The sequence below is a fragment of the Myotis yumanensis genome, unplaced genomic scaffold, assembly GCF_028538775.1.
Source record: "Myotis yumanensis isolate MYYU_CA2020_CCGP unplaced genomic scaffold, mMyoYum1.0.hap1 SCAF_5, whole genome shotgun sequence".
NCBI lineage: Eukaryota > Metazoa > Chordata > Mammalia > Chiroptera > Vespertilionidae > Myotis > Myotis yumanensis.
In genome coordinates, this window is record NW_027223756.1 from 102,589,698 (window position 1) to 102,613,124 (window position 23,427).

The window sequence follows — 23,427 nt, forward strand, 5'->3', positions numbered from 1 at the left end:
GGAGGCAAGAATATACCATGGAGAAATGACGGTCTCTTCAACAAGTGGTGCTGGGAAAACTGGACAGACATGTGCAAAAAAATAAAATAATATTGGACCACTGTCTAATATCATATACAAAAATAAACTCTAAATGAATTAAAAGACTTAAATGTAAGACCTGAAACCATAAAACTCCTAGAAGGAAACATAGGTAGTAAACTATTTGACATCAACATTAGAATTATCTTTATGGATATGTCCCCTTGAGCAAGGGAAATAAAAATTAAAAAGTTTCTGCACAATGAAGGAAACCATCAACAAAACAAAAGGACAACCTACTGAATGGGAATATATTTGCCAATGATATATCTGCTAAGGGGTCAATATCCAAAATATATAAGGAACTCATACAACTTAACACCAAAAACCAAACAATCTAAGTAAAAATGGGCAGAGTCCTGAATAGACATTTCTCTAAAGAGGGCACACATATGGCTGATAGATATGCGAAAAGATGCTCAACATCATTGATCATCACCACAATTTGGAAATGCAAATCAAAACCACAATGAGGAATCACCTCACACCTGTCACAATGGCTACCATCAACAAATCAACAAACAACAAGCACTGGGGAGGATGTGGAGAAGAGGGAACCCTCAGGCACGCTTGGTGGGACTGCAAAATGGTGCAGCCACTAGGGGAAACAGTATGAAGATTCCTTACAAAACTAAAAACACAACAACCACATGACCCAGCAATCCCACTTCTGGATATTTATCTGAAGAAAACAAATACTAATTTGAAAGAACATGCACCACTATGTTCACTGCAGAATTATTTACAATAGCCAAGCTATGGAAGCAACCAGGTGTTCATTGATAGATGAATGAAGAGGATATGGCATATATACACAATGGAATATTACTCAGCAATTAAAGAATAGAATTTTGCTATTTGAGACAACATAGATGGACCTAGAAGGTATTATACTAAATGAAATAAGACAGAGAAAGACAGATACTTCATTTCACTGATATGTGGAATTTTTTAAAAAAGCAGAACAAACAAAACAAAAGCAGACTCAGAAACAAAGAATAAACTTATGATTGTCAGAGGGGAGGGGTGAAAAAGGTGAAGGGGAATAGAGTCAACAATGGTGGTAAGTTGGCATGGTGACAGATAGTTACTAGGCTTAGTGTGATGAACACAGTGTAAGGTATATAATTGTCAAATCACTATATCGGACACCTGAAACTAACATAATACATATAGTTAACTATCTAGGTACTTGTGGCTGATGCACGAATTCATGCACATTGGAAGGAAATTAATTAGAAGAAATATTTTAATATCGCTATTTGCCCTTCCTCTATAATAGAAGTGTCAACCAAATTCATGATTGACAATGACAGATGGAAACACATGCATGCGATTGGCGCCAGCAACAGCTTTATATGTATCGCAAGTCAACTTAGCCTTTCATAGATATAGAATAAACTTGCTTAATTACACCTGCTTTCTGATGTAGCTAAACTTTTTCCAGCCCAGTGAAGCACCCCACTTCTCTTTCAGGTAATTGTCAGCAACACAGCAGTAAATATCAACATGAAGCAGATTATCATTGTAGATCACACAGGGAGAACAAAGGGTAACATATTTAACTGCAGCAGTGTTTGACTATATTCTGCGCAGTGAGAAAACCTGAAGTCATTTTCAAGGTCCACCATTTCTTACTTCTTTTCAGTCGGGTCAAGTTTCTAAGCTTTCTAAATCTCCATTTTCCAGCTAATGAAAAGAAAATAGGATTCCACCGAGTCTCCTATCTACCTACTCCAGGACTTCTGTGAGGATCAAATGAGATGAGGCATGGGAAAACACTTCACAGCATTTAGTTAAAGTATAAATGTTTGCACCTGGCTATAAAGCAAATCGGGTTCCTGGGCTGAAGAAATTGCAAGGAGCTAGTCGCTAAGGAGAGGAAGCCGGACGTTGCTACGTGAGTTCATTACCCGGATGGTCGGACACTTAGCATATTAGCCTTTTATATATATAGATATGAAAGTCTAAGCAACCGTCCGACTGGTAGCAATGATGTGCACTGACCACCAGGGGGCAGACACTCAATGCAGTAGCTGTCGAGCTGTGGTGACTTGGCAGCTGTGGTTCTCGGGTGACGCACTTGGAACCAGAGAGGAGGGAGCCCGATTCTGGGGTGCGTCACCTGAGAAACATCCTCTCACAATCCATACCCCTCAGGGGTATCGGAGAGCCAGTTTTGGCCCAATCCCTGCAGGCCAGGCCGAGGGACCCACCTGCCAGAGGGACCCCGCTCACTCCACAGATGCCCTTTGAGCCCTGGCACCGCCCCAGATGAGGCTGGCTGGGGAGGGACTCTGAGAGGTTGGGCGTGTCTAGCCCATCTTGCCCAGTCCTGCCCTGCCAGCCACCTGCTAATTAATTTTCTTTCAATGTGCACGAATCTGTGTACCGGGCCTTTAATTAATATATATATACAGTGGGGCCTTGACTTACGAGTGTCCCAACTAACGAGTTTTTTGAGATACCAGCTGCCTCTCGGCCGATTTTTTGCATTGAGTTGATAGAGTAATTTGAGTTAACAGCTCCTTAACGAGCTCCTTAATGAGCTCAGTCTCGGAACGAATTAAACTCCTAAGTCAAGGCCCCACTGTATTTAATATATAATATATATATAATATATAACGAGTTAACCCTCACCTGAGGATATTTTTTCCATAGACTTTATAGAGAGAGTGGGAGAGAGAGGGAGAGGAGGGAAGGAGGAGAAAGAGAGAGAGAGAAAGAGAGAGAGAAACATCAATGTGAACGAGATATATTGTTTACCTCCTGAATGCACCCTGGTTGGGGATTGAACCTGCAACCCAGGTAATGTGCCCTTGACCCGGAATCAAACCTATGACCCTTCTGTGCATGGGTCGACACTCTAACCACTGAGTACTCCAGCCAAGGCACCAACTATATTTTAATTAAAAAAAAGACAGGGACGACTGCAGGGGAAGGGAATGCGGTTTTATAAAGGGCAATTGTAGCCCAACTGGTGTGGTTCAGTGACTGTCAACCTATGAACCAGGAGGTCACGGTTTGATTCTCAGTCAGGGCACTTGCCCAGGTTGTGGCTCAATCCCCAATGTGGGGTGTGCAGGAGGCAGCTCTCATCATTGATGTTTTTATGCCTCTCTCCCTCTCTGAAATCAATAAAAAATTTATTAAAGTAAAAAGAAAGTAAAAAAGGACTTAAAGAGAAAATACTTGCAAATCATACATCTGATAAGGGTCTAATATCTGGAATATATAATGAACTCTTACAATTCAACAACAAAAAGTCAAATAACCCAATTAAAAATGTGCAAAGGACTTGAATAGACGTTCTTCTAAAGAAGACACTCAAGTAGCCAACAAGCAAATGAAAAGATACTCAAATCAGTAATCATTAGGGAAATGTAAATCAAAACCAAAATGAGGTGCAACTGTACCCTCACTAAAAATATGGCTGTAATTTTTTCAAAAAGAAAAGTAGTAAGTACTGGTGATGATGTGGAGAAATTGGAACCCTTGTACATTGTGAAATTGTACAGCTGCTTTGGAGAACACTTGGGCAGTTTTCAACAATTTAAATTTATCAAGTTACCCTATGACCCAGCAATTCCACTCCTAGAAATGTACCAAGAGAACTGAAAAGATAAGTTCACACAAAACCCACTCACTAATGTTTATACTAGCATTGTTTACAACAGTCAAAAGGTGGGAACCCAACAGCCATCATTGGCTGACTGGATGAACAAAATGTGGTATATCTATGCAATGGAATATTCTTCAGCCACAAGAAAGAATAAAGTCCTGTTACTGCTACAACATGGATAAACCTTGAAGACATTAGCCAGACACAAAAGGCCATATACTGCCCAACCAGCATGGGTTAGTGGTTGAGCGTTGACCTATGAATCAGGAGGTCACAGTTTGATTCCTGGTCAGGGCACATGTGCCCAGATTGCCAGCAGGAGGCAGCCAATCAATAATTCTCTCATCATTGAAGTTTCTATCTCTCTCTTCCTCTCCCTTCCTCTCTGAAATCAATAAAAAAAAAATATATATATATATACATACATATACACAGATGTGTGTGTGTGTGTGTGTGTGTGTGTGTATGTATACACTAGAGGTCCGGTGCATGAAATTTGTGCACAGGTAGGGTCCCTAGGCCTGGCGGGTGATCAGGGCTGATCTGTGTGGTGACCAGTGGGGCTATTGAGGGGCCCCTGCTGGCACCTGCCTTGGCTGGCCTGGCGCCACCCGCTCGCCAGCCCTATCCCCCACTGCCGCCTGTTGGGGTCTGTGGGCAGCTCCTGTGTTGAGTGTCTGCCCCCTGGTGGTCAGTGTGTGTCATAGCAACCGGTTGTCCCGCCGTTCAGTCAATTTGCATATTAGGCTTTTATTGTATAGGATTAAAAGGCCACATACTGTATGATTGTATTTATAGAAAACGTCCAGGGTAGGTAAATCCATAGAGACAGAGTAGATTAGTGAGAGGTTACTGTTAATGGGTACAGGACTTCATTTTTGAGTGATGAAAACGCTACGTAGTTAGACAGTTGTGATGGTTGAACAACCTTGTGAGTATACGAAAAACCCCTGGAATGGCTTACCCTTTAAAAGGGGAAATTTTATGGTATGTGAATTACAGCTAAAAAAACAAAAAACAAAACAAAGGAAAAAAATCTTCAACCCAGCCTACCAATTTGAGCATGACTACTGAAGGAACCTGCTACCAACAGGAATATGTTCTCACTCTCAGGTATGCTGAGGTGGAAGGCTGAGAACTCAGTGCTCAAAATGTCACACATATGACCCCAGCCGGTGTGGCTCAGTGGTAGAGCACTGGCCTGTGCACAGAAGGGTCGCCGGTTGGGGCGTGTGCAAGAGGCAGCCACATCAACGTGTCTCTCTTACATTGATGTTTCTCTCTCTTCCCCCCTCCCTCACTTCCACTCTCTCTAAAAATATCAATGGAAAAATATCCTCGGGTGAAACACAGACTGATAATTCTTCAAGCTCATATGATTCAATATAACAAAATATTTCAACGTCTTGCTCATCAATAAAGCAAAAACATACCATTTACATATGTAAAATTGCTTTCATCCAACTTTTTAGAATTTGCTATATTTAACCCTTTGCACTCCGCTGTCCCCTCTCAGGGGACATCGGAATTCTAGCATATCATTCGGATGTCCCCTCTCAGGGGACATTGCAGTTTATTAGTGATTACGGGGAATTGAGTTATTTCAACGCAACTTTTTGAGACATGCGTGTTTCCCTGAAGTTTTATCTTGAAATGGCACAAGAAATTAAATCAAAATATTGTAAAATTACTAAGATATATACAAGAAATGTCAGCGGGTTTTGTGTCGGATTAAACAATAAACTACATATTCCCGATGTGGGACAAAGAAAACGGGACTGCATTGTGTGTTCTAACAGGAAAACACCTGGTGGCAGGCGTCAAACCACTTATTACTGTCAAACATGCACTAATCAGCCTGCAATGCATATTGGGGAGTGTTACAAAACTTATCATACTGTACAAAATTATAAACAATAAAATATTGTTTTTTTTGCAAATATACATTCCTTGATGTCACCCAATTCATATAAGTCCAATATCATTATAATACGTTACTTGGTTTCAAAATTATACTAAATAATACGAGGGTCTGTAAATGCACGTTTCCGCCGCAAAGTAGCGTCGAGTAGCTGGTAGCCAATGTCCAGAATGGTTCGGAGTGCAAAGGGTTAAAAGGATGCTGTAAAAACTAGGTTTAAAAAAGTCAGACAGACTTATTAATCAGTGAGACTTTTGGAGATTTTTTTCTTACACTTAACCCTTCATCCCACAAATATTTATTGAGCACTTACTATGTGCAAAGCACTCTACTAGGTAGGCGCATAGTGGCAAGCGATGCAATGTCATGTCCCTGGAGCTGCCGTTGTGGCTGGATGGATATCAACCACAAACAAAGGAACAAGATATGATCAGAGTGAATGGTGACCTTGAAGAGCCCGAAGGACATTACCACACAAAGGCTGGGGACCTAGTTGGGCACAGTAGGAGCCAACATGAAAATGCCAACAGAATGAGTGGCACTGGTCCTCCCAGGGGGAGTCGCGAGCACGCTCTGTCTCTGAAACAGAAATCTGGGCATGTGACCTCCAAATCGGCCTTCCAAACACAAGTGGGCGAATAACACGCAACAGCACAGCCTTTTCACTTTATTATTTATTTATTTTAATACAAAGCTTTGGCATTAGCAATTTATGAAAAAATAAAATGTACTAAAAATAAATGCTTGTGTGGCATGATTGGTAAATGATGCACAAAAATAGGTTCTTTTTTTTCCCTTCAAGGCAATCAGTCAGAAAGCAGTTTGTTTCTTCTTTAAAACCATTCTACCCTATGGAATAAAAGGGAAAAAGGCCAAGAATTAGTGAAAGGGTAGTTGTCAATGTTTTAAAATAACAGAGAAAGGGATCCTAACCGACAGTGGCCTAGGGTTGTCCCCGCTTTTCCCAAGCCCCCGGGGAAGCCAGTTAAGCCATCGGCATTTCCCTGAACTCAGCAGCTTCAGATCCAGTCCCCTTAGCATGTGTTAGTATTCCCAGAGAAATGCAGGGGACAGTGTGGGCTAACGGCTTCCTGTTTAAAAGGTGGGGACAGCTCCACAACTGAACTGTTCCTGGCTTGAACACACGCTCAAACTGAGTGTCCTGAAATCTGTCGCTGTTGTTCTTAAAACATGCTCCTCTTTCCTCAAACAGGAACGCCATTATTTTCTTTGAAATAATATGTGAAGAGCACAGACTTCCAGAGAGGTATGGCTCTTATGGGAGCTCCCCGGATCATGGGTTCGTGTGCCTACATCAGTGCCTGAGGCACCGCAAGTCCCCTGCGGCTTCCCCACTGCCCTGGGCGAGTGCTGCCTGCAGCCGGCACTGGGGGACCAGGACCGCCCTCCTTCCTCACCCTGCGCTGCCCGTTCACTTCCAGGTTCCCAAATCCGGTCCCCAGTTCTGCCCGCTTTTCTCTTTGCTGAGTTCCAGGTCCGTAGTTCAAACCATTACCTTTGTTACCACACAATCCGCTAACATTTCTTGATTTCATCTCCTCCCTTATCACCCTGACCTCCTCATTCAGTTTTGCCTTTTACCTCCCTTATCTTCCTGCCTCCAGTCTGCCTACCACGCCGGAGCGGCTGCTCGGCCGCCAGGAATTACTTTTTGCTGAAAAGCCTCACACGTTACGCACCGTTTACAAGAATAACGTTCAAATTCTAGAGTCTGCCTACCACTGCCACCGCCACCTACAGCAGACACACCAAACACACAACTCCCTGAACTGCCCTGCCCTTCCTCGCTTTGTGCCCAATGATGCCCAGCCTGCTCCTAAGTCACTCCCTCCAGGAAGCCTCTGCAACCCCACCTGTGCGGTACTGAGCTACCCAGCTCATCTCCGGTGGCAAGTGCTCGGCTCAGGCCAACGCTGCAGGGCACTGAGCGGCACAGCCGGGCCCCAGGGCCCCTGCACGCGGCCTGGCATGCAGGGCACGCTGGCATCTGAGCAATGAAACACCATTCACAGCGGGTTCACGTAAGCTCGAGGCTTTATTCATTACTCTAGTGCATGTGTCAGATACATTGTTTTGGTAATATTTCCTCAGAAAAGCTGGCTATCAGATATGAGGACTTTTAATCGGTGAATCAAAAATTTTAAACTTACTTATTATAAACGAATGCAGCAATAACATTAAAGGCACTTCCGAAAAAAAAGCCCACTGCCAAAGACAGTACAGAAGTCCGATCTCGGGTCCCACTGCTTTTAATTCTTTTTGTCACAATGTTCTTAGAAAACCAAATCTGCCACCTTCCCCCACACTGCCTGAGCCCTTCCGCGGCTCGCTCTCCGGAGGGAAAGGACTGACCCAGGGCACCGTTTCAATGCCAGGCTCCGCTTCCTACGCCATTTCTCGGGGTCACTTAGGCCGGACAGGCCTTAGGTTACTCCTCGGTATGTATCTCAGGCTCAGGGAGGCAACAGGAAAAGTCAACGCTCAGATGAAGAGGAGGGCTCATCAACCCGCTCGGGCAAGTTCAAATCTTTGCTGGCATCGTTACACGAAAGGCTCTCTCAGAAAAATAAACAAAGATGGGTGCTAGTGTGAGCAAACAGCTGAGAACTAAAAATTCAAAGTTCTTTAGATCCGAGTTTTTCAAACTTATTAGTGGATTGTACATCAATGCACGAGCTCACGACTAGCATTAACAACCAAGTACTGAACAGACCAGAGAGTGCTGCACGAGGAAGGGCGACGTCTGTGAAATTTCTGCTCCCGCTGTACACAGGGCAGTCCTGGGTCACGTGCAGGATGGACCTCACAGTGGGAGAAGGTCTAAAACCATCCTCCGGCTCTCTTCGCTCCCGGGAAGGGCCCACGTGGGACGCTCCGCTCAGGAGGGACTCAGAACCGGCAGGAATCTTAGACTTCCGCCTGATGCAGGACCCGCCTCTGAACAGCTCCAGCTTTGTAGCTTCTGTCTGATAAGCAGGTCCAGGCGAGCTCACTAACCTTCAAGACCTGCTGTCACGGGGGCAATTCTGACTGACAGGAGTTCTTTCTTACGTCAGGTGGAAATCTACCTCCCTGTGGATGTCTCCAGAAGGTGTCACAGTAAGTGTTGCTTCTGTGAGCCCCGGGTACTCACCGGGGACTGTTTGGAGTATTAACGGGGCCAGGAGGGTGTAACAGAGCCCAGTGCAGGAGCACGGTCTCGGTAGGGGCTATTCTCACCTTTGGGATCCTTCCAGCACCTGGAGACACCTCTCATCTCATCCAGGTTCCGCTTTTTCTAAGCTAAGCTTCCCCACGACATCAAATCTTGAATTTTCAGACCCTTTTATATTGAGATATGTCAGTGCTCCTCTTAAAGTCTGAGCAGAACAATTCAGGAATATTGAGTGGAGAGTGAACCAGAGTCATCAATTCCTTTGATGTGGTCTAGACGCTTCTACCGTGACCCCTGGAGGAGGCTCAGGACGGGAACGGGGAGGCAGCCCGGGCACTGGCCTGCTGCAGAGCCGGCGGCTGGTCTGGGGCAGGGTTACAGGATTTGACATTTGTCCCAGTTGCTTCATCACGCTAACCACAGCCGGCGGATTCCTCCTGCCGAGACTGTCAATCGTGAATGTCTGGGTTACACTCTGCAAATTTTAGGACATGAGTTCCATGAACCCAAATCTGGGAACTGAGAATGGGCTGTAGAGACTAACTCATCCTTCCACTCAACTCAAAATCTCTCCTACATCACCCACAGATTTTACTTATAACTTGTTCCTCAAAAAAAAAAAATACAGTATTTACTTTTCTTCTGTTGAGAGAAAATTAGCTTGACACAAATATAAGCCTGTAAACGCTAGGCTTTAACAAGGTTCATTTGAATAATGAAGTAGAGGAGAAAACCTCCTTGGAAATGAACTTCAATAACCTTGCTTACTTAGGTACTAAGAAACAGAGGTATGAAACTCAAATATATAAAAATATATTTACCTTGGTTTATTTGCTTCTTTGACTACTATCCTGTTTATATTGCAAAGTCTCAAAATTCACTAGATTTGCAATGTTAAAAAAATTAAAAAGCACAGTTAGTGATGGTTGAGTACCTGGAGTATTTCCTCACAGTAGGAGTGACCCCAGGTACATGGACTTTTGATTGACTTCTGATTAAGCCAGTAGCGTCAAGCCCCGGGTAACCCCGCAGCGGGGGTGAGGGAGATGGCAGTGCGCTCACCCCTGGGGGCAGCGATCCTCCCCCGTGGGTGGAGGCCTAGGCCCGCCAGGTGGTGCCACGTGCCTGCCCTTTCAGCGGGACAGCGCTGCTGCATCTTGCTCACAAATTTTCACAAGTGACTCGACTGGGTGTAGGTCTGGCTTAAATCACAACACAAGTTCAGTGTAACCCGGTCAGAAAAGTAAACTGTAGTAGAAGATTATCTTACAAATGAATGAGGTTACCTAGAAAATTAAAAGCAAACTATTAAGTTGCAAAGGCAATCTCATTTTGGTTGTAAGTTTTTGGTAAAGGCAAAAAGGGAAGTAAGATAGATTTCAAAAAATTCATTAATGAAGAATACTTACAAATTTATTTGCTAAAATAAACTTTTCTCTGGAATTAAAATTTTTCATCAACATTTTGGGGGAAGAGACATTGAGTGACTATTATCTCTTACAATTAAAAAGGTTTTTAAAAATTAAGTCATTCATGCTATAAAAACATCAACACATAAAAGCACAATAGGAGAGAAAAACACCGTAAGTCTACTAAATGGAGATTCACCATTAATATTCTGGTGACCATCTTTCATGCATCTCCCCACACTCTCTCACACTCTCTCAATTTCTCTCTTTAAATGGGATCATGAAAATCATCTTTCAGAATGGCTTTGATTGAAGGCACAGAAATAATATTCAAATGAATAATTGCAGTATCAAGGCTAATGGGAGAAAGGCTGGACTAAGACATGGATCTAAGATCTATGGCTTAGATTCTAAGTCGTGCAGGCATCTATGCATGGAACTGAAATATGATGTTTCGGGCACTCTGATTTCTAATAGGTAACATGTCTACTGAGCATTCTCTAAAACACCTGATGCATGAACGGAGCATCTGGCCGATTCTGAGTGGCTGCAAGGTGACCATTCAATTACTTTAAAATTTTCTAAAAGTGCTCATAGTGACACTCTTTGCTGGGACTAGTTTTCACTCATTTGTGAAATCATCTAGCCTGATGGGTCAGCATGGGAGTAAGCAAAAGAGGTGACTGCAGGTGAAATGAGTATTTCCCTCCAAACTGTGGTTTGAATCACAGGCACTCACAGAGCTCCTATGACTCTGTAATCTATTTCATGAAAGAAAATGATAAAGGCAGATGGCTTATCATTTGCCAAATGATAAAGGCAGATGGCTGTCTTACTCACAGAACTTAAAAAAGCTCAGTGGAATTGATGGGCTAACATTTATTGAGCACTAATTATGTACCAGGCACTGTGCTAAACACTTTAGGTGCTAATTCTCACAACAACCCTATGTTGTACTCCTACCATTATCCTTGTTTCATGAAGGACTAAAATGAGCTTCAGATAAATATAACTTCCCAGCTCAGGGAATCATATTCATGTATGTCTGCCTCCAGAGTATGAGCAGTTAACATTGTGCTGCGTTGAAGTAAAACTGCATCGGCTGGGCCCAACAGAAACAGCCAGCTGGTGACCTGTTGGGTGAGGCTGAAGAATTTGAAGGTTGAAGAATGCCTACTGACTATGACACTCCCCAACACGTCATCCTTCAGGAATGCCAAGGGCACTTCCTACAAGCATCTAGCCAACAGATCAGGTGAGAGGTAATAAAATCATGTCACTGAATTGGAGGTTACTTATCCATAGTTTCTGCGGCTGAACAATGAGCATTTAATTGAATCCATTACATGAGCTTGGCTGGTTATGAAATGGCAGACATAACTGAATGTGGGCAGCACATGAATCCCACCTGTACCATTTATGTTCAGACTAGAGGCCCAATGCATGAAATTCTGCAAGGGCTTGGCCCTCGCAGCCTAGGCTTCGTCCGGAAGGTTGTTCAGCTGTCCGGTCTAATTAGCATATTACGCTTTTATTATTATAGATTTGGTCAGTGTCCCAGGGGTGCTCCCGTCTTGAATTAGTTTGCCTGAATACTGGTAAATGATTGAACATTATCCTACAGTAAATGCCCAAACAAAACAAAACAAAACAAAACAAAAACCGTTTTCTATCTTACCCTATGGAAAGCTAATCTTGGAAAATCACTGGATCAAAATGGACGGGAACAGCTACCTAACCCAATGTTCCATCCTCTGAAAAACCTCACCTACAGCAGCCCTGACAAGTGACCTCCAGCTCCACTCCCCACTCTCCACAGCAAACCACCTCCCCAGCAAGTAGCCTCCGACAGAGAGTCTTCCTGTCACCGGGGTGACATCTGCCTTCCTGTAACCTACTCTTCGGTCCTCGTTTTGCCTCTGGGTACACAGCTTACAGGTACTTCCTCCTCCCTTCACTCCCGACCGTTTCCTGATCGCATCTTTGCCTCTTCCTTGCAGCTAAACATCCACGTCCCTGTTCCGTGACCTTCGGCCAGGGTGCAGTGCTCCACCCACAGCTCAGGGCATAGACTCCAGGTCACGTCCGACAGGTACATGGCCTTTAAGGGGCTGTTCCTGTCAGTGACCAGGACACAAATGTCTTTATCCTCAGCTGTACTGGCTCCCGTGGCATCAGCAGCACATGGTTGATTCACTCTAAACTTGTGGCTAAGGAGAAGCCCTGGATCTTTTCTCAAGTGAGCTACCGTGGCTGAGCGAGGTAACTCCCAATCGGAGTGACTGTTCCTGAAATAAATGGTTTTGCTGGGTGTGATCCCATCAGAATCAGTATGAAACGGGTGAAAGCCAATTCTCACCATCTTTATTAAAATTTCTCTACATATTTTCCTGGGATCTGGCACATGCAATCCAAAAAACAATTTGTTACTTACTCATTAGCATTCAAGCTAGCTGTGGCTCTGATGATCATGTAGCAGAGTGTGAGAGCACTGAGGAGGCCAAAACTGGCAATAATAAACCACTCTTCTGTTGACAAAGGAAAGGGAGGAAATCACTCTGGGGAGAAGGCTTAAGTCAGATCGATGTCAACATTCCCCTCAAAAGCAACGACGCAGATGTCAACGGAGCTGTGAGCCCAGACTGGCTCAAGGAAGTGAAGCAGGAGGAGGTTTGCAGAGAGCTACTAACTGGAGAGGGTTAGTGGAAGGAGTGGTGAAAGCTGCAAGGGAGAGAGGAAAGCATGGCCCAAGTATTTCTTCCAGTTCAGGTCCTGAGGTCTGTGAGGCGTGGCCATCAAAAACTGTAGTGAAAATATGTATATAAAATTGCACATGGATGTCGAGTTTTTCACTTGTCAAATTAAGTGACAGTGAAGTGGACTAGCCACACATGAGACCTTTCCTTCTTCATTCTGTCACGTCTGCATGGTTATGTCATTCCTTCTTGGAGAATGGCTTACAAACATGGAGTGGTGGCTCCCAAGGGTCTTGTGGGCAGTCCGCAGGCTGGCCTTCCGCGGCATTCACTTCCACCTTCTTTTCTCTTAGGCGAGGGTCACTCAGAGTCTTTACTTAAAAAGCACATGCTATTGGCGTCTCCCAACGAGGACTGCCCTCCCCAGCCCCAGCGCTGGAAGCAGCCCTGGCTGGTCTGGCTCTGTCAAGCTTTAGGAAGAAGGTAGGTGACTCACAAGATACCTGGCCCATCACAGAGCTGAAAGCCTCTGGCACACAGAATTCTAAGGATTTTTATCTAGTCTCACTCTAGGTCCAGGAAGTCAGTTTATATTTTCCCTAATTTTTCAAAGTCTGTATTGCAACTTTCCAAATACAATATTTACTGAGAATCTTGAAAATAACCTGAGAACCAATCTGACGTCCTAAAAGTCTGAACTCTCAATTGTCTGCGACAGTATACACTGACTAGGGCTGGCTTACCGAGGTGTCACACAGTAAAATTCCCACATGTCTGCGTTAAGGCAGAGAGAAGGGATTCCCGCTTGAAATGACAGCTGTTTATAGGCAAAAGCTGTGTGCAACTTGGGTGTTTCTTAATTTGGTTTTCATGAATCCTACAACTTTGCAAAAACAGTGTGTGCAATTCTAGAAATTTTCTAGAAGAAGGTGATTCTACTTTTATTGGATTTTAAAAGTGGTGATCTTTAATTCTCTGCCCACCTTGGTTTATATTATTAAAAGACTTGGCAAAGTCATTCTTTTTAAATAACAATGCAGCCACTGCTCCTTCGATTATCGATTTCTCATTAGAGTGAATTTATGAGTTTTTTTTAAGTCAAAATAAACATTCAAGAACCCATACAAAATGCACCATTTTACACGAATATATTTTAAGTTAGGAAAAATGTATAATGGCATTTAAAAAAATTAAGAGATGATTGGTCATCAGTATTAAGAAGCGTGACACAGCATTTTAATTTTTTTCTACTTAGAGACTTTTATACAAGGTAAGGAGACTAACTTTTAGAATTTCAATGATTTCTGAGTGTATCATCCATATATGCGTGGGCTGTCAGTGATGAAAACTAGTAATCAAAAGGAAATAAACACCTATATCATAACAATACTGATGGGCTCAGGGGTGTTTTAGCAAAGGGTCCACTGCGGCCGGGGTCTCGTCACCTCTGACCTCCAGGGGTGTTAGCACAGTGCCTTGCACACAGTGGGCGCTGTCTGAATCACTGCAGTTGCTATGGTGCTACAGAGTTTTGAGGGAAAACAGAGGCAGCTGTGGCGTGATTTAACCACATGAATTTTATTTATTAACATGCATAAATTCTTCTCACGGTGATTAATTTGATGAATGAAGTAGTATCTTTTATCAGCAAAATAGACGATTTTGAAAGGACATTTCTACATAAAATATAATGGAATAATCAGTACTTAATGTTGTAGTAGGTGCTCAATAAATGTTGATCAATGAAGGGCCTACAAAAACTCATTAACAAACAAACAACTTTTTACTACTTGATCAATTAAAAAAATCTAGCGCATAAAACCTAAATACCAACAGAGAAAAATATGAAGTGCTGTTAAAATAAATCACTTGGAAATGGTCAGAAATGAGTCAAACCATATGGAAGGCTAGTTTTACTTATTGTATAACTAAATGAAGTCTCCTTGAGTTTAGACAGATGATAGAATAAAACCTGGCAAATCATTTTCTAATAACTTCTGGTTGCTGAGAAACATATATACATTAATTGAACAGTCCACACGAGTCTTACTACGTGAAGGGGAAAATATTTCTTAACAGCTTGACTATTGCACTGACTCTGAGTTAAGCGGAGTCTCATTAGGTTTAGGGCTTGAAGCTAGAGGCAAGCAATAGCACATTCTGGAAAAGGCAGCACCAGAGTGGTGATGAGATGGGGTGACGAGTTGTTAGATGAAAATAACAAGGAAAGAACAGAACTGAAGAAACAGCTGACACAAGGCCACATGCACGCCCCCCAGCCACTCACACGGACTTAGGTCTGGCCATCAAAACACTGGGTTGCTTCTCTTTTGTCAATGGTTCGGCATGGATGATGTTCACAACTAGCCCAAGAGCATTGAAGGCAGATCCCCTCTGGCTTTTCTCCCGCCTTGTGTACAATTATACCAAAGAGGTGAGCGCCAAAACACCAAACCTCACACAAAGCGCGAAATAGAGTGAGCCGCGATAGGCCACCTCAGCTAACCCTGAAGTTGTGACTTTTTAGGTCCAGATTCTGGGTTAGCTTCTCAGGGGGCTGTGCAGCCTGGGAACGAGTGCTCAGTCACACCCTCCCCCATGCTCAGGGCCTTTTGAAATGCCTGTCTGCATCACATCGTTTCAAAACATGTTTATTAAACAGCTACTGAGACAAACCTCTGAACAACTACTGGTCAGGGCAGCTCGTCATTTAATTCCACACAGACACACAAGCTCCCTTTCATAAAGCACGTTTCTTATCTCCAACAGCAGGACCCATCGGTCACAGACTAAGTCACTGTCCCGTGACTCACTCAACTCTCCTCCGGACTGTCAACACACCGAACAGCAGCAGCAAACCTGCTGTTCGCTGGGCACAGGGCCCACTTACTTGTCACTGCAATGTTGATCTCTCCCGTCCTCGGCGTGAGCTCCCCGTCCTGGGGAAGAGGCGAGACCCCCGACGTGCGAAGCGGCTCGAGGCCGAGGGCGTTGTCGCTGGTGAGGTCGGCGAGGGCTGATCTCCGGTTCACTGCCTGGGTCCTGGTGAGCCTTTCCATGTCGAGCACTACGTTATCAGTACAGGGCAAATTTGGCTGCAAAATATTTCCAGATTAAAAGGACGTGTAAGAACAACAATTTCTAAAGGTTTGACACTGTGTTGAAATGACTTCACCAAGTTTTTTCCACATGATTTCCTCTCATTTTTCTCCCCATCTACCTTTTCCACTACCTTTTCCCAAGAGGTTTTCTTTAGAATAAAAAGTTAAAAAAAAAAGAAACAGGTAATTTCCTCCCAAAAAAGGTACTAAGGAAAACCTAAATCCATTGCAGAACTGAGAAAATTGGATTACTTCATGTTTATAAAAAAATGACAACCTTGTGGATGTGGCTCAGAGGCAGAACACATCTATATATATAAAAGCATAAGCAACCGTTATGACCGAAAGACCAGTCGCTATGACACGCACCGACCACCAGGGGACAGACGCTCAATGCAGAAGCTGCCCCCTGGTGGTCAGTGCGCTCCCACAGCCAACCTCCTGTGGCTGGCCAACCACCGCCCACAGTTCACACCCCACCTCCCCCGCCCGCCCCGTGCATGAATTCATGCACCGGGCCTCTAGTCTTGGTATAAGGCTGACCAATAGTCAAGGGTGTAACTTTGGTTCAATGCTCAAGGACAGCAGATAACATACAACACCCCTTCATCCTAGTAACTTCTCTGTAATACCCCATTTATCTAGTTGTCAGTTTTTAAATATCTCCCTCCTTTAAACACAAGTAAAGCTTAAAACCATGAGCAGATAATGCTGAAAAGACTTTTGAACTGTAAGAAAATGGTTTCAAAACCTCAGCGTCTAATCCTGGAGAGGCATAGAGCTGCCTTGGAGCCAAAGCTTACCAACTGACAAGTGGATATGCAAGTCTTCTGATTTAACAATATGGATGTTTGGTTGCCCTAGCAACCTTCATCTTTTTAGCCGATAGCAGACAGCATATTAGAAGCAGGGTTGGGAATGGTGGCTGAGAGCAGCTTATAAACAGAGAAGTGACAGCAAAGCAAACCAAACCTAACACAAATAGCTTCCTAGGCAAACTAATTTTGTTCTACATCAGCCCAAAGCCCAACTAAAAACAGCACCACACAGTGTAATTACTGGTGCTTATAATGACAGTTAGATTTATTATTATTATTTTTTACATACAAGGAACCATGGTAGCTTGTAATACATTTTAGAAGGATTTTCATTAAAAACGGAGGAAAAGTATTAGCAGTTGAAATAGGATTAAAAACAAAACAAAAAACCACCAAGGAGGCTGGAGGCAACAACAGAGGCTAAGTTAGTATTTTCCAGTGTCTTCCACATGCAGACACGATGGCAGCTCTGTGTTAAACCCCACAAACGGGGGAGACCTTGTCCCCCAAGAGACATTCGGCAATGTCTGGAGACATTTCTAGAGTGTGACCAGGAGGCCATGCTCCTGGCATTTAGCCGAGGCCAGGGACCCTGCGAGGCAGTCCGAGCGTCCACGGTGCTGAAAACCCTGTTCAACTACGTCAGTGAGCCCTGAAGACAGAGCTAAACGGGGAGGAATGTCCCTTTTAGGGCTGCACCTGGACTGTCACCTGAGAGCGTAGGTCAAACAGGAGTGCTTAGGCCTGCTCCGGGCTGCCAGGCTAAAATGGGGATTCGTCTGTGGGTCAAACTAAACTTTTTGCTCATAAGGAGATTATCCATTCACTCTTTTTTTGGAGACCAGAGAGTATTTTTTTTTTTTTTTGGTCTAAAAAGCAATAATCCTGGATATATACTTTTCTTTTTTTTTAATTTTTTATTTCTTAAAGTATTACAAAGAGTATTACACATGTCTCCTTTTTTCTCCCTCTTGACATTCCCCCGGCTTCCCCCAGCCCCCGTGTCTTGTGTCCATTAGTTATTCTCATATGCATGCATATGTCTTTCGGTTGATCTCCTACTCGCCCCAACCCTCCCCAGGGTTCCCACTGTAGTTTGACATTCTGCTCAATGCTGCTCTGCCTCTGTATCCATTTTTGTTCATCAGTCTATAATGTTTCTTATTATCCATAAATGAGTGAGTTTATGTGGTATTTTTCTCAGCTTCCCAGGGGCCATCTCAGTCTCACAGGGGCCATCTCAGCCTCACAGGGGCTGTCCTAGCCTCACGGAGGCTGTTTCAGCTTCACAGGGGCCACCTCAACCTCACAGGGGCCGTTTCAACCTCACTGGGGCCGTTTCAACCCCACCGGGGCCGTTGCAGGCTCACCGGGACCGTCTCAACCTCACCAGGGCCGTCCCAACCTCACTGGGGCCAATTCAGCCTCACTGGGGCTGTTCCAACCTCACCGGTGCTGTCTCGACCTCACCAGGGCCGATTCAACCTCACCAGGGCCGTCTCAACCTCACCGAGGCCGTGTCAACCTCACCGGGGCCGTTTCAACCTCACCGGGGCTGTTGCAACCCTACCTATATACTTCTCTTAATGAAGGAACTGTAACTGCAGGAAGTCTCTGAGGTCCTTGCGGCTCAGCACCCACTCGCCCCACCAGAGCTGAAGTGCTCTTTGTGCCCCGACCAACGCCACTGCGGGGGTCAAGGTTCGCCCAGGGCTGCCACCGCCCACCTTCACTGCTGCCATTTACCAACGCCCAGGAGAAAAGCCAAATTCAAGAGGAAGGAACAGAAGTGATGACATAGTTTTATGTTATGCTGAACGCAGGAAAAATTGCTACTGGAATGAAGCCCAACGTGGACATTCTGTTCCTTTTTTCAGTTCTTCCCCACACGCCCACCACCCAACAGGTGCCCTTGGGGGCCAGCACAGCGCCTGCCCTTCTCTGTGGGAGTTCCCCGAGATGGGCTGGAAGAAAGGCGCGGTCGGACACCACGTCTGGCAAAGGAGCCAGTGTCTTCTCGTGAGAGGTAACTGTCCACTTGTGCTGTGTTACCCTGAGAGATGATACTTCACAAAACAGGCGACATACCACAATTCCCAGGGCCTTCAAAATGTTAAGTTTGCACATAGGACAGGTACAATGTTCACTAAGCCAGGGATCCACGCAGGACTTGTGGAAAACATGCCTATAAAAAAATGGAGAATTGCATCAGAAATTATACACTGAAACACTATTAGGTCCAAGTGCAAAGGAACTGTATTAACATACAGCTGACAGAAAAGCTCCTGAGTCCAATCTATATATATAAGCGAACTGGATATTTAAAAATAAACGGTGACTCACGCATGCATGATACATATAAAGCTCTCGCTAGCGCCAATCTAGACAGAGTAGGAATATTCCTACCTGAACCCGCTTTTGGACATGGTCAGTTATATGTTGCTTTCTCTCGAGTTCGAAGAGCGTGTGACATTAAAGTTATAAATACTTCATCACAAGGGAAATTAGTCAAAGCACTCTGAAAGTGTTTTTACTCTTAATGTGGTATACAGGGATATATTAGAATAAGTTGAATCAATTTATCAGTCATTGTTTTTTATCAATGTTGTGTTTATATCATGTTTTTGTTGTTTTTCTATCATGTTATTACTTATTAACCAATTTATATATTATTTTCATATGCATTTTACTAATTTTCTTTCATCTCTGACACTTCTACTATAGAGAAAGGGCGAATAGCGATATTAAAATATTTCTTCTAATTTCCTTTCAATGTGCACAAATCTGTACACCAGGCCACTAGTCTTATATATCGATAAGACTGTATAATGAGAATTGATAAGTAGTATTTGGCTGTTTGGTCTTTTATTCCACCAAATTCCAAAAAAGATTTGAGGAAACTTAGGAAATTAAGAATGAAGACAATGAATTACACTTTATAAATTGGTTATGTTTTCTATAACGGTTAAAGCAGAAAAGTAGAATTTCAAAAATATATTAAATAAAAGTTAAATGAAAAGCGTTCTCTGTATAATTATTAATTCATTTCATGGAACTCTGTTTAAATATCATTTAAACATTATTGAAAAAGACTTCTAAGCAACCTTATGCTAAATGGCTGCACAAGTCACAGGGTAGTTGGGACTATTTTTAGGGATGAACTGTATTTCAGAATCAGATAACACTTAGCTAGCAGCTTCAGCTGTAATGTTAAAGGGAGAGAGAGGAGAGGTGATTCTCTCTTATTCAGGAGAACAGAAAGTCACGACCTGGAGACTGGAAATAAGTCAGCCACGGAGGGTTTTACGTTCCTAGAAAAGAACCTGTGTCCCTTGAAGGGAGAAAGGCATGAGGGAGCGACAGCAAACACTGTCCTCAAGTCCCCTCGCGGCAGCTCTGAGGGCTGAGACAGGCGTGCGAGCCGGGGGCCTGGCCACGCCAAGACATTCCAGGTGCCTTCGGAGGAACTGGAATTTGAGTCTTGGGATAAGATGAAGAGATTTTGAGAAAGATACCAAACTGAACCATGGTGTGTCTTTAAAACCTTGTTAATTTGCATCTCGCTGATAGTTATATTCAGCTATTTAAAAACGCAGTTTTGATTTAAACAAGAGCTGTGAAAACTCAGTGCCTCAATTGGGATTTGAAAGAACCATTTGTGCTGAGAGCTTCAGCCTGAACAAGGCACACCCACCTCCCACCGCCCAGGCAGTGGCCTTGCATCCATTTTCTGGGTAAGAAGCAAGATCTTGAAGAACGAATTTATCAATCTAACCTGAAGCCTGCAGAGGATGCACTGAACCAGAACCCAATGGTCCCTGAAGGCTTTCATTTAAATCTGAAGGTTTGTACCTAAAAGGTGGAAGTCACCAAACAGTAGCTGAGATCTAAGCACAGGGTGTCCCCCAGAACGTAAACACACTTTGGATCGTTATCGATTCCCATGCTTCATCCTTTTCAGATTTAACCCACTGGAATTAATAACGGTTCAAAGTGTGCGTACATTTTGGGGACGCCCTGTACGTGTGGTCTTCACAAGGCATCATGCCCGCTTCTTGCTCCTCGTATCTTCGTCTGAGTGCTCCCCGAGGGAGATGAAGGCCCCTGAGCGCAGGCACCCTGAGCGCGTGCTTGTGCTCGGCGTGGGGATCACCCCATAGCTGTCAACTGTGCCCAGCTGGCTGCCATCCAACCAAGACCAGAACTAGGCTTTCAATCCTTTTAGGGGGTAGAGATCCCTTTAGGTTTGACATAAACGACAGATCCTCCCCTTACAAGGGTGCATCTGCCTAATACCTGGCCTAGGTTTCTGGGAGGACCATGGACAGTGAGGGCTTGGTTAGTGCTGGGGGTGGGGGAGGTGGGAGGTGCTCTAGGCCAGTCCTATGTAGGGTGGACAATGGACTTTGGCCAGGTGACAGGTGACCTCTGACAGGCCACTCTGGTCCAGGGATGGGTGGGCAGCTGACTTTGAGCAGATGTTTGTGGGGACCTCAGTTTAAACAAGCAGCAGTGGCCTGGGGGTCAGCAATGGTTTGGCTCTGGCCTCCCCCTCTCGCCAGCATTTTTGCTTTCCCCGTTTTTGTCCTGCCTTTCTTTTCTATTATGGTTATTCAGGAAGAACAAAACGGCATCTTCCCATATTTAATACTCAAAAGCTGAGTATTTCCTGATCATCTCTTCCTTTAAGCCAGCGGTTCTCAACCTGTGGGTCGCGACCCCTTTGGCGGTCGAACGACCCTTTCACAGGGGTCGTCGCCCAACACCATCCTGCATATCAGATATTTACATGACAATTCATCACAGTAGCAACATTACAGTTATGAAGTAGCAACGAAAATAATTTTATGGTTGGGTCACAACATGAGGAACTGTATTTAAAGGGCCAGAAGGTTGAGAACCACTGCTAAACCTTAGTTATAGATTTCTCTTATATTGGGTTTGTTGATTTAAGAGGAAGTGTTGGCCCTGCTATGGGGCAGCCTAACGAAGGACAACGAAGACTACCTGGCTCTCAAGGCACAAGCTGAGAACGCCGTCCTTCCTTAGGTAAGCCAAAATCCAGAAGGAATATTCTCTTTAAAAAGTCCCCAACCTTTTCCTTGTGACTGTCCGTCCACCCATGGCTTTCCTAGCCCCCACCCCCACCCGTCAGCAAGCTGCCCTCCCCGCTCCCGACCCACAGCACACCCCTCTCTTCTGAAAATAAACCCAGCAGCCTTCCTCTTCCCCCGCTGGCCCTTCCGACACAGCCCGCCCCTCCCTGGGGTCACCAGCGTTCTCCTCCCCGTCTGGCTCTCTCTCCTCAGCTCTACTGTTTCACAAGCTCCGCCGGGCTGTTCCCTTCCTCCGGGCAAAGCCCTGCGCCTACAACGTCTGACCTGGGCAGCTGCCCTTTCCGACTCCCAGCTGTCTCCTCTGGAAGCGGGGTGGGGGGTGGGGGTGAGCGTGGGGGGTGGGGAGCAGGGGGGCTGTTGGAAGCAGTAAGTGAAACACTGTACACATGGCATACTTAGAGCAGCATCAAGGACGTGCAAATGGAAGGTGTTACTAAACACATTCAGGGAAAATAACAGGAACATTTCACACGGTATCACAATCAATGGGCGGAGCGCCCGAGCGTGCCTGGCACCGGAGCGACCCTGGCCAGCTTGCGGGTGGCCACAAGCATCCAGACACCTCAGGGGTGACACCTGGGGCCAGTCTGACCTTGCAAAGAAGCCCCTTCCCAGGTTACAAAAGACTCGATAAAAGAATAAAACAATAAAAACACACACAAAAGCAGAGAAGGGCCCTCCATGTTCAGGGCGGAGTGGCTTCCTGGGCTGGGAAGCAGGTGAGTTCAGCACAGGGACATGGGAAAGGACAAGCAGGTCAGACTGCAGCACAGTCCTTTATTCCCGGACGGATGCTTTGGGGTACAGAATGCGAAACGCATGGCACATGAAGGGAACGACACCCACAGTCCTGGGAGAGAGCCCCCCTTTCCTACTCCCCCGCTGCTAACTAGAGTGAGCGGAACGCTGGGGTGAGGAGTCTACAGGGAAGGCGACTTGCTTTCACAGCTCTGCAGCCTCTCGGTGCCGTGCAAGAACCTGGCAAATATAAAAGGATCCAGGATTACTCAAGGTCAGAGACAAGCACTTGCCCCGCTGGGACTGGCAGCAGACACTGTGGTAAGGAGGCCTCCCTCTGAGGCGGGGCAGCACAGGGCCAGCAGCCAGAGGCCTGACCCATTTTAGCTCTTAAAGTGGCATCTTAGGCCTATGTTCACCCCCAGTGCAGCACTCTGCTTATGGAGAGTATTTTTGTCTTATGAAATATGTGGCTGACCTTTAAATAAAAGGTCTAAGGCAACTTTTTCAGCTTCTGAGGCAAGTTGGCTAACATCCAAAGGATGATCAGCTGCAACCACCTGACACCAGCAGGAGGTCCCAAAGCAACACCAACCACCGTGTCCACAGAACAGCAACGTGGCAGAAGGTGGGAAGCAAAGGCCACGCACAAGCCAGCAACCCAGAGGCGTGCTCCCTAGAGCAGAGTCAGTTCAGGCTCCACACAGGCTGGTTAACCCTGGGGACAGACAGACAGGCAGACAGACAGA

At 44.9% G+C, this 23,427-nt stretch overlaps 1 protein-coding gene across 3 annotated transcripts in view; it reads right to left on the reverse strand.

Moving 5' to 3' along the window:
• Nucleotides 1-23,427, reverse strand: part of RNF130 (ring finger protein 130) — a 140,228-nt gene that overhangs the window by 27,544 nt on the left and 89,257 nt on the right. Inside the window, exons 6-9 of one of the 3 annotated variants that reach the window (XM_070416787.1) lie at nucleotides 18,912-19,008; nucleotides 15,795-15,999; nucleotides 12,643-12,736; nucleotides 6,276-6,473 (exon numbers count right to left, since the gene is read on the reverse strand). In XM_070416787.1, coding sequence (XP_070272888.1) covers nucleotides 6,458-6,473; nucleotides 12,643-12,736; nucleotides 15,795-15,999; nucleotides 18,912-19,008 — 412 coding nt within the window. In that variant the 3' untranslated portion in view covers nucleotides 6,276-6,457. Of the gene's footprint in view, nucleotides 1-6,275; nucleotides 6,474-12,642; nucleotides 12,737-15,794; nucleotides 16,000-18,911; nucleotides 19,009-23,427 lie in introns of those variants that run through there. The other 2 variants (XM_070416786.1, XM_070416785.1) reach the window with 2 other exon arrangements.